The following is a 16,812-nucleotide window of genomic DNA, read 5'->3' on the forward strand; positions in this document are numbered from 1 at the left end:
TTCCAGCCAAGCTTCTGCTCACCTGCTGTCCCATTTGGGATTGAGGGGAAACGCAAGAGGTATTAAAGAAGAGGGGTAAAGACACACATCCTCCATACTAACACACACAGTGCCCACACACAGTTGCATCCATATAGATACACTCACACACACAAGCTGCAAAGCAGCAAGCGTGTACACACAGAAACACACAATGAACGGTAAACATTTGGCTGACAAGGACAGTACAAGAGCTCCACAGTTAACCAAGAGAGGTATAACATATTATTCAGAATATAGAATGTGATTGGTGAAACTCTACGTGGCAGTTCAGGACATGACCAATCACTCACAGATAGTATTACTAATATGAATCCCATGCCAAACAGTCGTGCCTGAAGTTACTGATGTCTGGAGTAAACAACAGCCTCTACTTCCATTTAGTGGAATATTTTATGAACTACAATGCAGTCTAAAGTATTTTCTAATGCTCCAGGCATTGTTAACCCAGAGTCAACACTGACAAGATAATCACTGTGAATGTATTATTTGTCCTAATTCAGATGATCTTCCCTGTCTAAATGTCCAACTAAGTCAGACTGACTATTTTTCTGGGTAGTCACTTTCTGGCCAGTCTAAGATGAACAAAGGTGGCAATATCATCAGAAGTGATGAACACGTATATGAGATATTAGTTCTTAGTCGGAGTTAAGGTTAGGTTCAGAGTTAGGGTTAGGTTTACGGTTGAGGGTTAGGTTTAAGGCTGAGAGTTAGGGGTAAGGTTATGGTGAGTTCGGGTTAGTGGTTAAAAGTGCAGTACTTCCATCCTTTCTTACATGGTCAGATAGTGACAACCCTCTTCTCTAAGAGATTAACACACTATGACATCACAGCGAAACAGAGATGCACAGAGGGAACACACGTTTGGAATGTCGACATTGCCGCGGGAGATGGGGTCTGTTGCCATGGCAGTGTGCGACAGGTTGTTTGGGAAACAAAGTACTTTAGAGGAAACTTACCCAACATCATCCATGATGCAGCCAGACCAACGGTCATCACACTTGCACTCGCCTGTGGAACACACAACATACATGTATGTCTCTGTGTGGCCAGTGTGTGTGGCCAGCGTGTGTGTGGCCTGTGAGTGTGTGAGTGTGTGTGTGTGTGTGTGTGTGTGTGTGTGTGTGTGTGTGTGTGTGTGTGTGTGTGTGTGTGTGTGTGTGTGTGTGTGTGTGTGTGTGTGTGTGTGTGTGTGTGTGTGTGTGTGTGTGTGTGTGTGTGTGTGTGTGTGTGTGTGTGTGTGTGTGTGTGTGTGTGTGTGTGTGTGTGTGTGTGTGTGTGTGTGTGTGTGTGTGTGTGTGTGTGTGTGTGTGTGTGTGTGTGTGTGTGTGTGTGTGTGTGTGTGTGTGTGTGTGTGTGTGTGTGTGTGTGTGTGTGTGTGTGTGTGTGTGTGTGTGTGTGTGTGTGTGTGTGTGTGTGTGTGTGTGTGTGTGTGTGTGTGTGTGTGTGTGTGTGTGTGTGTGTGTGTGTGTGTGTGTGTGTGTGTGTGTGTGTGTGTGTGTGTGTGTGTGTGTACCGTTGAGGATCCTCTTCTTGTCAGAAAAGATGCCAATGTTTTGTCCCAGAGACTGGGCCAGGGTTATGGCCATCTCATCTGTCTTCCCATACTGACAGAGGAAGGGAGGAGAAAAGAGAGAAAACAGAGAGAGAGAATAAGTTCTTAAATTTGTGCCTAAAAGAGATGGTGATCGTGGTCCATTTTTATCCTGAAGCGGGGCTTACCTCATTGACTCCTCCTCCTTTAGTTAGAGAACAGACTCCTCCCATATAGGAAGCTCCTCCCCAGCTGCTATGGAACCGGTTCCCTCTGGTAAAAAGAGAGGAAGTAATTAAATCTCTAAACTGGGGTTCCCAGACTTTTTTGTCCTGTCAAATAAGGATGTCACCAACAGCCAATGTTAACTTTTTCATTTGGGGCTATGACAGTCTATTACAAATCAGTCTGACAGGAAGCATGGTTTGAAGTGACTAAAATGCATCAGAATCCCCCCCCACACACACACACTCAGAGACTGGCTGAACCCATACCAACCCCTCTCCCCCACCCCACCCCACACAGACAGACAGAACCCATACCACCCCCTCTCCTCCACCCCAAAGAGAGACAGACAGAACCCATACCACCCCCTCTCCTCCACCCCAAACAGAGACAGACAGAACCCATACCACCCCCTCTCCTCCACCCCAAACAAAGACAGACAGAACCCATACCACCCCCTCTCCTCCACCCCAAACAGAGACAGACAGAACACATACCACCCCCTCTCCTCCACCCCAAACAAAGACAGACAGAACCCATACCACCTCCTCTCCTCCACCCCACACAGATAGACAGAACCCATACCACCCCCTCTCCCCCACCCCAAACAGAGACAGACAGAACCCATACCACCCCTCTCCTCCACCCCAAACAGAGACAGACAGAACCCATACCACCCCCTCTCCCCCACCCCAAATAGAGACAGACAGAACCCATACCACCCCCTCTCCCCCACCCCACAGAGACAGAACCCATACCACCCCCTCTCCCCCACCCCACAGAGACAGACCCCATACCACCCCCTCTCCCCCACCCCAAACAGAGACAGACAGAACCCATACCACCCCCTCTCCTCCACCCCAAACAGAGACGGACAGAACCCATACCATCCCCTCTCCCCCACCCCACAGAGACAGACAGAACCCATACCACCCCCTCTCCCCCACCCCACAGAGACAGACAGAACCCATACCACCCCCTCTCCCCCAGCCCAAACAGAGGCAGACAGAAACAATACCACCCCCTCTCCCCCACCCCACAGAGACAGACAGACCCCATACCACCCCCTCTCCCCCAGCCCAAACAGAGACAGACAGGCTTACGAGAAAAGATGCACAGAGTCACACTTCTCCTTGATGAAGTCTCGTCTGTACTTCATGAACTCCCTCAAGGTCATCATGGGGTCGTCGTCGATGTTGAACCGGTTGTCAGCCGCCCACGTCTCCATGGCAACCAGCACGATGCGGGTGTTGAGTTGCTCCTTGAAGATCTGGGAAGGGAGGGTGACATCAGAACACCTAACATCAGACCAACAGAACAGCTACAGGAAATACAGTGCTGTCTGTCTCTTGAGAGTTGACTGACATCAAAACATTTCCTACAAAACTACTTAAATGACCTAAATGACTTTGAAAGCTGACTGAGATCTAATGACGACATCCATTCCAACAGACTTATGTCTGGGGGGATAACAACAAATAATGGTAGTGTTTGTGATTCTAATCTGAGCAGCTTATGAGAACACTGCTCCGTGGCCAGACAGAATCAACAGAGGCTAATAGTCTCTTCAAAGGACACAATGGGGACGAGTGGTACAGTGAGACAACATGTTTGCCTGAATAGGATGAAAATCTATTAAACAACCAGTTTGACTGCCCAGATAAACAGTGGAGACGGTGAGGGGAGGGAGGGAGGAAAGGACACCTGTAAAGACTGATTGATTTAGCTGAATACCAGCAGTAGTCTCATATGGACAGAGATGGAGAGGGGAGAAAGGAGAGGATTGATGGAGGAGAGGAAGGGAGGGGATTGTTGTTTGTTTTTAGGCTCAGGTGCGCAGAGAGGAGCGAGGGATGGACTGATGCACAGAGGAGAGGGAGGGTACAGGAAGGGTCACTGTTGTCTATATTTAGGCCTGTCTGTTTGTCTGTTTGTGGTTGCACAGTAAGTCAAAAACATTCCATTAAATCAACAATGCACAGTGGACAAGGACGCTTTCAGTTCTATTCTTAAAACATAACATCTATCAAACACACACCATTCCCTATATAGCATCCTTTTTATCTCATCACTAAATCTCAAGGGCACGCAAATAGATATGACCCTTTTCCACCAGCCTATCAGCTTTCAAATGTTACCCTGTCCCTCTGCAATGAGCCTATCAGCTTTCAAATGTTACCCTGTCCCTCTGCAATGAGCCTATCAGATTTTAAATGTTACCCTGTCCCTCTGCAATGAGCCTATCAGATTTTAAATGTTACCCTGTCCCTCTGCAATGAGCCTATCAGATTTCAAATGTTACCCTGTCCCTCTGCAATGAGCCTATCAGCTTTCAAATGTTACCCTGTCCCTCTGCAATGAGCCTATCAGATTTTAAATGTTACCCTGTCCCTCTGCAATGAGCCTATCAGATTTCAGCAGCACAGCAGACAGACGAGGCTGAGGAGACCAGTTATCGTTGCAGAAGGTGACACCGACGATTCGGCCCTTGATCGGGTTGACATTCTAAAGACCAGATGAGTCTACTGTCTCTAGGCTCATGTAGTTCATGGAGGCCAGATAGCCACTGCTAGCTGACAAACTACCCAATATAAAAAATATTGTGTTTAGGTAACTTACCATATCAGCCATATTGACCACAGACTTAGCATAGTTATTCGTCTGACCAACAGAGAGACGATGCTTTTTATACTGGAGAGAGAGCGAGAGAGAGAGAGAGAGAGACAGAGAGAGAGAGAGAGAGAGAGAGTCAGCCTTATACCTGAAACCTTGGCTTCTTTATTGGGGGTAACATCAGTGGAAGAAAGAGCACACACACACAATCATAAACACACACAGACGGACTGCTCTCACCATCAGATGGTCGTTGATCACCATCAGCTCGATGTACTTGGTCTCCTCGGTTACACTGCCTCCAACCCGCGGGGCCTACGAGAGCAACACAGGGCAGACGGTAAGCAACAATGGATCTAACACACACGCATTAAAACTGTCTCTCTCTTACTGTAAAAACATTATATTTGTAGGATGACTGTTTCCACCAAAACCCATCATAGAAACAGGAAGAATGATGCTGGGATGATGGAATGTTTCAACTGCATCAGGTCTGTCTGTGCTTTCCTGTAAACCTTGTCTATATAGCTCTCAGGGGAGGAAGAGAGAGAAAAAGCAAGAGAACAGAGAGAGAGAGAGAGAGAGGGGGAGAGAGGGAGAGAGAGAGAGATGGAGAGAGGGAGAGAGAGAGAGAAAGAGAGAGGGGAGAGAGAGAGCGAGAGAGAGAGAAATAGAGAGAGAGAGAGAGAGAGAGAGAGAGAGAGAGAGAGAGAGAGAGAGAGAGGGGGGGAGAGAGAGAGGGAGAGAGAGAAGGGGGAGAGAGAAAAGAGAGAGAGAAAGAGAGAGAGAGAGGGGGGGGAGAGAGAGAGAGAGAGGGGGAGAGAGAGGGGGAGAGAGAGAGAAAGAAGAGAGAGAGAGAGAGAGAGAGAGAAAGAAAGAAAGAAAGAAAGAAAGAAAGAAAGAAAGAAAGAAAGAAAGAAAGAAAGAAAGAGAGAGGGAGAAAGAGGGAGAGAGAGAGAAAGAGAAAAGAGAGAGAGAGAGAGAGAGAGAGAGAGAGAGAGAGAGAGAGAGAGAGAGAGAGAGAGAGAGAGAGAGAGAGAGAGAGAGAGAGAGAGAGAGAGAGAGAGAGAGAGAGAGAGAGAGAGAAAGAAAGAGAGAGAGAGAAAGAGGGAGAGAGAGAAAGAGAGAAAGAGAGAAAGAGAGAAAGAGGGAGAGAGAAAGAGAGAGAGGGAGAGAGAGAGAGGGAGAGATGCAGACATCCACACCAGTTTGTCTGTCTGCAGGCAGTGGAGGATGAGGAGCCACAGAGAACAACCTTCACTCAAATGGTGAATATCTTATAACAAGAGGATGAGAGGGGTGACAAGGAAATCACCTTCATTTCTACCTCAGTGAATTAACATACAGAATGCAAAGTCAACAACGTGAAGAACACGCAGAGCACTATTTAATTATCTCCAACACACTCATACAGAAACACATAAGCATGCACGATTATATAGTATACACACTCTCTCAACCACACACACACAACACACACACTCTCTCAACCACACACACACACACTCTCTCAAACACACACCACACACACTCTCTCAACCACACACACACCACACACTCTCTCAACCACACACACACACACCACACACACACGACTGAACTCAAGATGACTCCTTTCTCAGCATTCCTTCCCCAGTTACAGTAAATTATGACTCATCCATAACTGTGACCATAGGGATGCAGGAGTAAAACCTGGGGCATTCTACAGTTCTCACTCACCTGTCTCTTCTTCCTCCTGTGGATGACCTTTGACCCAGGAAATGGAGGGCTGGGGAAAGGAGGCTCAGGGAGGTCAACTGGGGAAAAACAAAAACAATGGAGGGTTAGTATATTATTGTTTGTTAGCGTATAGCGTTATAACATTCACTATATCATTCTCCACATCTAACAGTAACCAAGCTATGCACTTCTATATTATGTTTACTCCGGGTTATGTTTTTCTATAGGCCTAAGGCTCTGATACTGGATATTGGTTCAACTGCAACTCATGGTAAGCAATCAGATTGTGTGGCCAAAACTAACAGTTTTGAAATATTTATTTAATGTATCAGTTTTCCAATAGTTCGTTAATTTAATCCACCCCTCATAACTCTTACAGCAGATACCTTACCAATAGGAAGGAAGTAAGCTGCTGCCTCTTGTCCTGCTGATTTATAGATCATGTGGATCTGGACATCACCCTGCAAGACATTAGAAAGAAAGGTGGAGGGTCATTATTCATTATTTTCTCTCTTTTTTTGTATACATTTTTTAAAATCATCCAACCATGTATATTCATATAAATTGAATAAAGTGCGCTGTCTGTCATCATCAACCACACAGACCAAGGCCAGTACAATGTGAATATGAACGCGCGGGTGACGTCATATTCTCTTGCCGACCACGGGGACGCGCAAGAAGCGAGTGCGCTACGGACGGGAAGCAGCTCCTTGGAACTGAAAAACTCAACAACGAATTGGAATGGCTGCGATTTCTCCCTAATAAACGCGTTAACGTTACACAAATCAAAGGTATGAAGTTCGACCTCTCTTTTTCATAGAGTCAGTTGAGCTTCTGTGAGCTCTAGCGTTTAGCTAGCTCGTCCCATCTTTTCGACAATCCAGGGCGCAACAGGTTTGTAGTTAACATTAGCTGATGCTAACTTATTATTAGCTAGCTAGTCAGCTGGTTAATGATTGCTAACTTGTATCAACATTGTTTGAACAACTGCATGTAGAAGATATCACAGCTAAATTACATATCCACAACTTCACAAGCATACGGGGAGAACAACTAAAGTAGGTTAGTAGGCTAACTAGCTAATTAGCTAGCTGCGCACTGACTACACACATTCACTACTGAATTCTTATTACGTGTCTGTCATGTTATGCTAGTCTGCTCCGTAGAACATCCACACAGTAAATTAAGGTTATATTCCAGCGCTGTAAACATAGTGATCCTGTTACACATTGGTAAATAACTGGTTCTACTTTGAGACAATTGAGTTTACTGCATTGAAAAGCATTACGGCGCAACAACCATTGTCAACGGTAGTAAAGGGTAGTCCAGTCTATTTATTGTCCATTGTTTTTCTGGACAGCCCCTGTTGTGGAGCAGTACTACAGTACTTGCCTAATAGGCTTAGTTTGTAAGTGTCTGAGTTACAATGAAATGAGAGCATTGTTTTCAGTCACATGCAGATTCTAGGTAAACTGTGTTAGTGAATAGGAACATATAAGGGGTTTGCCTGTAGCTGGGTCACCTCCCTCAGTGGTGTAAACTTTGATGCTGTTTAAGAGTACAGTGTAATGCTGTGGATTGTTGTCAAGCAGAAAGGTCTTCCTGCCATGCAGAATAGGGAATGCTATGTCACCTCTATTTATAATCAGAGTTAAACAGGCCTCTAAATCTGGATGCCCAGTTCATCTGACTGAGTACTGATCTCCCTCGTTTTCCCTTTCTCTCTTTATCCAAAAGAACAGGAAGTCCTGTTGACATCACCTCCTGTCTGTGGCTATGTCGTGCCGGGACATCCACGCCACCAATGCCTTCTCCTTCATCATCGCCTTCATCTCTGTGGGCGGCATCGCTGTGGCGGCGCTGATCCCACAGTGGCGAGTGACACGGCTTGTCACCTTCAACAAAAACGCTAAGAACATCAGTGTCTATGATGGCCTGTGGGCCAAGTGTGTGAAACAAGATGGCTACTCTGGCTGCTACTACTATGACTCAGAGGTACGGGTCTGATGATCGCACAATCATAAGGACATACAGCATCCCATATTCCCCCCCATATGGTGCACTGCCACATAGGGCTCTAAAGTAGTGCACTATACAGGAAACAGGTTGTCATTTGAGATTTGCATAAATCATTTCTCATTTATTCCTTCTCCCCACAGTGGTATTCTAAAGTGGACCAGTTGGACCTGAGACTGCTCCAGTTCTGCCTACCGACTGGGCTACTGTTTGGCTCCCTGGCCCTGGTGCTGTGTATGGCAGGCATGTCTAAGACATGCTGCTGCTCTGATAAGGCTGAGACAGACATCAAGAATACCCGCTGTCTGGTCAACAGCGCAGGCTGCCACCTAGTGGCCGGTATGTTCCTGTTCCTGGGTGGTGCTATCGCCCTGGTGCCTTCCGTGTGGTTCCCTTTCCGGACCAAAGAGATGAACATCAGGTACGACCGCATCTTCTCAGACGGGTTCGCGGTCTACGTGGCCATCGGCTGTTCTGGCGGCCTCATGCTCGCCGCCCTGCTGATGTTCATGTGGTACTGCATGTGTAAGAAGCTACCCTCTCCCTTCTGGCTGCCTCTCCCCACACTTCCTAACTCCCTCTCCACCCAGCCCCTCACAGCCAACGGCTACCCCCCCTCCCCTGTCTACGGACCCCCTCAGACCTTCCCTCCACAGGGGTACGTCCCCACTGTGATGGATGCTCAGCCCTACGCTCCCTCCCAGGGCTACCCTCAGAGTGTAGCCCCACTGGCCCAGCAGCCTCAGCAGGTCTATATGTCCCAGATGTCAGCCCCGGATGGGTATGGGTCAGAGGTGGGTCAGAACCAGGCTTACAGCTATGCCCCATCCCAGAGTTATGCCCCCTCTCAGGTGGGCTACGCCCCCAGCTACATAGGCCACCGCTACTCCACACGCTCACGCATGTCTGGCATAGAGATAGACATCCCTGTTCTAACACAAGGCCTCTGAGGGAGGGCTGCTGCAAGAACACTGAGTCCTGGTTCCATTTAGCTGTCCTGTCTCCTGTAAAGGGTGTGTACTGTCAGTGAAGGATATGACTGTTGGTCAGTCTGCACTAGAAATACAACTGTGTGTCACTCAACCAAGCACTGCACTGTTAGACACAGTTTAGTATGCAGGCTCCACATCTGGTGAAAGGACACCAGAGATGTCCCATAATGAAGTCTGAATTCACTGTTATATTTTGATTGAAAACAATATTTTCTAATCACACCGATTTGTACATCTCTTCTTAATGTAAATCTGCTTGAAACCTCATAGCAGTTCTACACTGTATTGTTCACTAATATTTCAAAATTAACTAAACTGTACTCTAAATGTGAGGTAACCTGATGTAGTGAGGTAAAAGGGAGTGACACTAACTGACTGTGATGTCTTTGTTGTGTTGTTTTAATGTGTGTTGTTCCTATTGTTGGTCTGTGAAGAAATATAAATATAATATGCTGTAACATGTGAGATGACATGGGAATGTCCTAATGACTCATTCCATTTACCCATCAACAGTACAGCAGTGGCTCTAAGGCCATGACTTTTTATATGTACACATAAATTAGATAATTTTGTATCTAATTCACATATGCCACTGAATATCAATCAAATGTATAAAGCCCTTTTTACATCAGCACATATCATGAAGGTAGTTGTTGACCTGTCTCCTTTGTTAAGGTGCCTGGGAGGTATGATTGAACCAGAACACATACTGCTCCTCTGTGGCTCTGTCTGCTACTCAGACCAAAGGAACATCAAAATGAACATCTTATTTTAGCTCCGGAACACTGCCATCTGTCGCCTGTCCTTTTTGTCAAATTGTACGGCTACACTGAGCTGTGTAAGCAAACGTAGAGCTACTCTTGTTTCCACTTCATTCATCCACTACTGGGCTCCTGAGTGGCGCAGCATCTCTGTGCTAGAGGTGTCACTACAGACCCTGGTTTGATTCCAGGCTGTATCCATGATTGGGAGTCCCATAGGGCGGTGCACAATTGGCCCAGCATTGTCTGGGGTAGGCCGTCATTGTAAATAAGAATGTGTTCTTAACTGACTTAGCTAAATAAAAAGTTAAACTGTCATTGATTTCACATGAAGGGGAGGGGGGGGGTTCACGACACTGTAACATCACATTCCATTGGCTGTGCTGGTTCTAAAATGGTAGAACACTGACTGAATGCACTGGGCCTCTTACGAATCTACAATCTAGAGAAAGGATTCTGTGATTTATGTTGCATTCTATCCCTAAACACAAACTGTCCTCTAAATCGTGTGTTGACTTCATCTTAAATACCCTTTGTATCAGCCGTAACTGACATGCTCTCTCTGTTGCAGTGCTGCATGTACAGTCTAATGTTCTTATCTCTATGGAAAATGTCTTTGTTCACCAGACCCTTTTCTCAATAGAAAGTGTATCTAATTAAACTGTGTTCCTCACCACAGCCGACGATGACTAATACTGGTGTCACAGTACCATCAGAGATGTATTTACCATTACTAAGTACTTAACATGATTAACAGGGCCAGAGAAAGGCCACACTAAAATTAGTCACCTGTTTGCAGTGAATCTGAGTGAATGTATAAGTTGGAGTCATTTAGCCGGCTCGCCTGGCGTGCTGTGATTTGAACTGGGTGAACCTGAGAGAGAGGGCTAGTTGAGATGGAGCTGGGTTTATCTTTCAGGCAGATTGGATTACAAGCAGCAGGGTAATGGGTTGTTTCCGGTCCTCAGGGTTAGTGCTGTGTCAGCTGGTTATTGCTCCACTTTGGCACTTTATTGATCAGTCAGAGTAGTGATTAATGGGCTGTAAGTTCTGTTCACCAACAGTATCCTCGCCATGATCTGCACTGATAAGTAGGGCTGGAAAGGTCCCTGTAACTCGCCCAATGAGTTGCTAATTGAAAGACGGATGGAAATGAGACATTTTGTGGCCTTCAGGAAAAGAAAGTGCATTTTAAAGCATTTATTTTTAAAATCCTTTACGGGCTAATAGGCTATGATTCGTACATATTCCAGGGAGCAGTGTTGGTTGCTGGCCCATCCTATTTACACAGTCAGTGACACATAGTGACACAGTACATGGAAATATAGGGCCTAGAAAAACCTGAGAGCACTTTTTAATTTTCAGTTTTTCTCACCAGGTCAGTTTGTTATTATTGTTTGATTCAGAGATGGTGATGACAGCATGCTGCCTCGCCTCGAGACTGACACACACACACAGAGCCTTGTCTGACCCCAGGAAGTCCGCTGTCACATTGGAGTGACAGACAGAGTGGACCGCGAGCGTTAGCAACCCGCTGAGAGGCTAGCTGTCACCGAAGGCTGAGGAGACCAAAGGATTTTTGACACTGTAAGGTCCACTAAGAACTGTTCCCTGGCTACACTGAACCAAGACAGACATATTGTTCTGGTTACCCTGGCTACACTCTGAACCAAGACAGACATATTGTTCTGGTTACCCTGACTACACTCTGAACCAAGACAGACATATTGTTCTGGTAACCCTGGCTACACTCTGAACCAAGACAGACATATTGTTCTGGTAACCCTGGCTACACTCTGAACCAAGACAGACATATTGTTCTGGTTACCCTGGCTACGCTACACTCTGAACCAAGACAGACATATTGTTCTGGTAACCCTGACTACACTCTGAACCAAGACAGACATATTGTTCTGGTAACCCTGGCTACACTCTGAACCAAGACAGACATATTGTTCTGGTAACCCTGGCTACACTCTGAACCAAGACAGACATATTGTTCTGGTAACCCTGGCTACACTCTGAACCAAGACAGACATATTGTTCTGGTAACCCTGGCTACACTCTGAACCAAGACAGACATATTGTTCTGGTAACCCTGGCTACACTCTTCTGAACCAAGACAGACATATTGTTCTGGTAAGGACTGAAGCAGCATGAAGAGCAGAGACAAGACTATAGTTCACATTCTGGTAGCAAAGACAATGACGAGTTGAGAGTAGGTTTCTTCCAACCTGAGGGAGTTACTTCCTGACACTGATAACATGGTGTTTCCTTTAGGGACTGGGCCTGAATAGAACACAGTATGAACAAACTACACCAGTACTATTTAAATGGGCTTGAACCAGCAACCATGCTCTGAAGGTCTGCCATAAAGGTCCAGACCTCTTGGGAGCACTCACACGCAGGGAGGCCTAAACCAACTCAGCCTTTGTCCATAGAGAACAGCTTCCTCCACATCAGTGCAGGCAGAAACAACCAGGCAGTGAGCTAACTCTATCATCATATACAGTCTTCGATGAGTGAGCTCTCTCCATTGAGTTACAGTCTTTGATATGTGTCACAAACCCCCCTAAGGACAGACACCATCTCTCATCATCCCACCACAGACAATCTTCACACCAACCAGTACTCTGTTTAATCTCACTCTTTCATGTTGCCAATGTGATTAGTGGTGGATCGCAAACCTAAATACTGCAGTTCATGTCAATGTGATGGTAGATTTCTATACAGAACAGAACTGACAGATTAATCTGTATCATGTCTGTTCTTTATTATTCTGTTTCATGATACATGTGTAAATACACTGCTCAAAAAAATAAAGGGAACACTTAAACAACACAATGTAACTCCAAGTCCATCACACTTCTGTGAAATCAAACTCTCCACTTAGGAAGCAACACTGATTGACAATACATTTCACATGCTGTTATGCAAATGGAATAGACAACAGGTGGAAATTATAGGCAATTAGCAAGACATCCCAAATAAAGGAGTGGTTCTGCAGGTGGTGACCACAGACCACTTCTCAGTTCCTATGCTTCCTGGCTGATGTTTTGGTTACTTTTGAATGCTGGCGGTGCTTTCACTCTAGTGGTAGCATGAGACAGAGTCTACAACCCACACAAGTGGCTCAGGTAGTGCAGCTCATCCAGGATGGAACATCAATGCGAGGTGTGGCAAGAAGGTTTGCTGTGTCTGTCAGCGTAGTGTCCAGAGCATGGAGGCGCTACCAGGAGACAGGCCAGTACATCAGGAGACGTGGAGGAGGCCGTAGGAGGGCAACAACCCAGCAGCAGGACCGCTACCTCCGCCTTTGTGCAAGGAGGAGCAGTAGGAGCACTGCCAGAGCCCTGCAAAATGACCTCAAGCAGGCCACAAATGTGCATGTGTCTGCTCAAACGGTCAGAAACAGACTCAATGAGGGTGGTATGAGGGCCCGACGTCCACAGGTGGGGGTTGTGCTTACAGCCCAACACCGTGCAGGACGTTTTGCATTTTCCAGAGAATACCAAGATTGGCAAATTCGCCACTGGCGCCCTGTGCTCTTCACAGATGAAAGCAGGTTCACACTGAGCACATGTGACAGACGTGACAGAGTCTGGAGACGCCGTGGAGAACTTTCTGCTGCCTGCAACATCCTCCAGCATGACCGGTTTGGCGGTGGATCAGTCATGGTGTGGGGTGGCATTTCTTAGGGGGGCCGCACAGCCCTCCATGTGCTCGCCAGAGGTAGCCTGACTGCCATTAGGTACCGAGATGTGATCCTCAGACCCCTTGTGAGACCATATGCTGGTGCGGTTGGCCCTGGGTTCCTCCTAATGCAAGACAATGCTAGACCTCATGTGGCTGGAGTGTGTCAGCAGTTCCTGCAAGAGGAAGGCATTGATGCTATGGACTGGCCCGCCCGTTCCCCAGACCTGAATCCAATTGAGCACATCTGGGACATTATGTCTCGCTCCATCCACCAACGCCACGTTGCACCACAGACTGTCCAGGAGTTGGTGGATGCTTTAGTCCAGGTCTGGGAGGAGATCCCTCAGGAGACCATCCGCCACCTCATCAGGAGCATGCCCAGGCGTTGTAGGGAGGTCATACAGGCACGTGGAGGCCACACACACTACTGAGCCTCATTTTGACTTGTTTTAAGGACATTACATCAAAGTTGGATCAGCCTGTAGTGTCCAAATCCAGACCTCCATGGGTTGATACATTTGATTTCCATTGATAGTTTTGTGTGATTTTGTTGTCAGCACATTCAACTATGTAAAGAAAAAAGTACTTAATAAGAATATTTCATTCATTCAGATCTAGGATGTGTTATTTTAGTGTTCCCTTTATTTTTTTGAGCAGTGTATTAATATGCGGTTTCATTTCAGAATATGTGAGCTATGTAGAATAATGTTTTGTACACATGAATATGCTGGATAATGTTTGGACTTTGTTAAGAAACAGTCATCTCAAATGAGATTCTCTTGTCCAATTGTCTTTGTTTCCCGATGAATCCCTTTTTGGTAAGGTAGGATAGCAGTTTGGGGGGGACAACTGCCTACAAACACACACACACACACATACACAGGCAGCCACGGGGTGTGGGTCGTGAGTAGGATTAGGGTCTCACACAGATGGGCTCAGATGTCCTTGGACAAAAGAACAGGGCGTGGCCTAGGTTGCTGGGGGAGACCGTATCTCAGATGAATTAATATGGAGTGGGGGGGGGGGGCAGCACCCCTTTCATTCGGGCTTAGGAGTTCCAAGGATTTGCCCTGTTTGTGTTTGTGTTGCATTAGAGTGCATGAAGGGGGTTGGATAAAGGCCACAAAGGTTCCCCCTAGTCCTCAACCCCCCTCACCACCACTACCCTCCAAGCCTGCACATTCATAGGCTATCAGCTTCACCCCCCCCGTCTTCACACCCTCCACCCTCACCACCACATCTCCATCCAGCGCCATCCCCCACACCTCCCCAACCAGCCCTGGTCCCAGCACAGCCTGAGGGACTGGGTAGTCTGGGAAGTCCTGGGTACAGAGAGGGAATCCACTGAGCATCCCCATTGAGACGACTGGTTCTTTGTAAACTAGCCAATCCACCATCCAGGAAGGGCTGTTTTTGGAATGTTACATTCTGTGATGCTGATCACCACAACCTTTCTATGTGCTCTGAGTACTAACAGCCCAAAGATGTACACAATCCAGACAGACACCATTACGGTGCACCCATGAAGTATCACAAGGGAGAAACAACCATGTCTAAACATTCTGTTAATCATATTTCTATGCTAAGGAGAGGAGTGCCCAAACATGGAAGCTTTAATTCACATTCCCTATAATAACATCCATATTTTATTGAGACAGGCAGTGCAGGTGGGGGCAGGGCAGGGGGTGGCACAACACAGACATATGGTGTTCTGTACAAAGACAGCTCAGCATAAACTCCCTCCTACACACACACAAACAAACACACACACACACACACACAAACACAGATTTTTCAGCAGCATCTTGCAGAGAACCGATCCCAGAATCCCAGTCCCAACATCCTGCCCACATAGAGCCATGTTAGTCAGCCTCTTGGCTCCCTTCCTGCTGCCTGGTTCCTCTTGGCTCCCTTCCTGCTGCCTGGCTCCCTGTTTCTGGTTCCTCTTGGCTCCCTTCCTGCTGCCTGGTTCCTCTTGGCTCCCTTCCTGCTGCCTGGCTCCATGGTTCTGGTTCCTCTTGGCTGCCTTCCTGCTGCCTGGCTCCCTGGTTCTGGTCCCTCTTGGCTGCCTTCCTGCTGCCTGGCTCCATGGTTCTGGTCCCTCTTGGCTGCCTTCCTGCTGCCTGGCTCCCTGGTTCTGGTCCCTCTTGGCTGCCTTCCTGCTGCCTGGCTCCATGGTTCTGGTCCCTCTTGGCTGCCTTCCTGCTGCCTGGCTCCATGGTTCTGGTGCCTCTTGGCTGCCTTCCTGCTGCCTGGTTCCTCTTGGCTGCCTTCCTGCTGCCTGGCTCCCTGGTTCTGGTCCCTCTTGGCTGCCTTCCTGCTGCCTGGTTCCTCTTGGCTGCCTTCCTGCTGCCTGGCTCCATGGTTCTGGTCCCTCTTGGCTGCCTTCCTGCTGCCTGGCTCCCTGGTTCTGGTCCCTCTTGGCTGCCTTCCTGCTGCCTGGCTCCCTGGTTCTGGTCCCTCTTGGCTGCCTTCCTGCTGCCTGGCTCCATGGTTCTGGTGCCTCTTGGCTGCCTTCCTGCTGCCTGGCTCCCTGGTTCTGGTCCCTCTTGGCTCCCTTCTTATTGGCTAGCTCCCTGGTTCTGGCTCCTCTTTGCTCCCTTCCTGCTGCCTGGCTCCATTTACATTTACATTTAAGTCATTTAGCAGACGCTCTTATCCAGAGCGACTTACAAATTGGTGCATTCACCTTATGACATCCAGTGGAACAGCCACTTTACAATAGTGCATCTAAATCTTTTAAGGGGGGTGAGAAGGATTACTTTATCCTATCCTAGGTATTCCTTAAAGAGGTGGGGTTTCAGGTGTCTCCGGAAGGTGGTGATTGACTCCGCTGTCCTGTCGTCGTGAGGGAGTTTGTTCCACCATTGGGGGGCCAGAGCAGCGAACAGTTTTGACTGGGCTGAGCGGGAACTGTACTTCCTCAGTGGTAGGGAGGCGAGCAGGCCAGAGGTGGATGAACGCAGTGCCCTTTTTTGGGTGTAGGGCCTGATCAGAGCCTGGAGGTACTGAGGTGCCGTTCCCCTCACAGCTCCGTAGGCAAGCACCATGGTCTTGTAGCGGATGCGAGCTTCAACTGGAAGCCAGTGGAGAGAGCGGAGGAGCGGGGTGACGTGAGAGAACTTGGGAAGGTTGAACACCAGACGGGCTGCGGCGTTCTGGATGAGTTGTAGGGGTTTAATGGCACAGGCAGGGAGCCCAGCCAACAGCGAGTTGC

At 47.6% G+C, this 16,812-nt stretch overlaps 2 protein-coding genes across 18 annotated transcripts in view; one reads left to right on the forward strand and one right to left on the reverse strand.

Annotated features, from left to right (window-relative positions):
- Positions 1–16,812, reverse strand: part of LOC118374508 (disintegrin and metalloproteinase domain-containing protein 22-like) — a 100,066-nt gene that overhangs the window by 16,612 nt on the left and 66,642 nt on the right. For all 14 annotated transcript variants that reach the window (XR_008091103.1, XR_008091098.1, XR_008091091.1 and 11 more), the window contains exons 7-14: positions 6,522–6,591; positions 6,131–6,207; positions 4,652–4,726; positions 4,418–4,489; positions 2,902–3,068; positions 1,762–1,846; positions 1,556–1,646; positions 999–1,050 (exon numbers count right to left, since the gene is read on the reverse strand). Coding sequence is in view for 2 of the 14 variants with exons in the window: in XM_052495480.1 (XP_052351440.1) it covers positions 999–1,050; positions 1,556–1,646; positions 1,762–1,846; positions 2,902–3,068; positions 4,418–4,489; positions 4,652–4,726; positions 6,131–6,207; positions 6,522–6,591 (689 nt within the window). In the remaining 12 variants the exon portion in view is untranslated. The remainder of the gene's footprint in view (positions 1–998; positions 1,051–1,555; positions 1,647–1,761; positions 1,847–2,901; positions 3,069–4,417; positions 4,490–4,651; positions 4,727–6,130; positions 6,208–6,521; positions 6,592–16,812) is intronic.
- Positions 6,755–10,217, forward strand: LOC127905965 (claudin-12-like). Of its 4 annotated transcripts, none has more exons than XM_052495485.1 (3): positions 6,755–6,921; positions 7,868–8,125; positions 8,290–10,217. In XM_052495485.1, exons 2-3 carry the CDS (start codon positions 7,907–7,909, stop codon positions 9,094–9,096), a joined length of 1,026 nt encoding a protein of 341 aa, XP_052351445.1. In that variant the 5' UTR covers positions 6,755–6,921; positions 7,868–7,906; the 3' UTR covers positions 9,097–10,217. The 4 variants fall into 4 exon arrangements, with proteins under 4 accessions (XP_052351445.1, XP_052351446.1, XP_052351447.1 ...); XM_052495486.1 differs by having other exon boundaries at positions 6,756–6,921; positions 7,873–8,125; XM_052495487.1 differs by having other exon boundaries at positions 6,820–7,024.

The sequence above is a fragment of the Oncorhynchus keta genome, chromosome 34 (genome assembly GCF_023373465.1).
Source record: "Oncorhynchus keta strain PuntledgeMale-10-30-2019 chromosome 34, Oket_V2, whole genome shotgun sequence".
Taxonomy (NCBI): Eukaryota; Metazoa; Chordata; class Actinopteri; order Salmoniformes; family Salmonidae; genus Oncorhynchus; species Oncorhynchus keta.

What these genes read in the sequence shown, in the direction of transcription:
- LOC127905965 (XM_052495485.1), top strand. Translation starts at nt 7,907, where the DNA reads ATGTCGTGCCGGGACATCCACGCCACCAATGCCTTCTCCTTCATCATC. An exon ending in GCTACTACTATGACTCAGAG is followed by an intron (nt 8,126 to 8,289) that starts GTACGGGTCTGA and finishes TTCTCCCCACAG; the next exon opens with TGGTATTCTAAAGTGGACCA.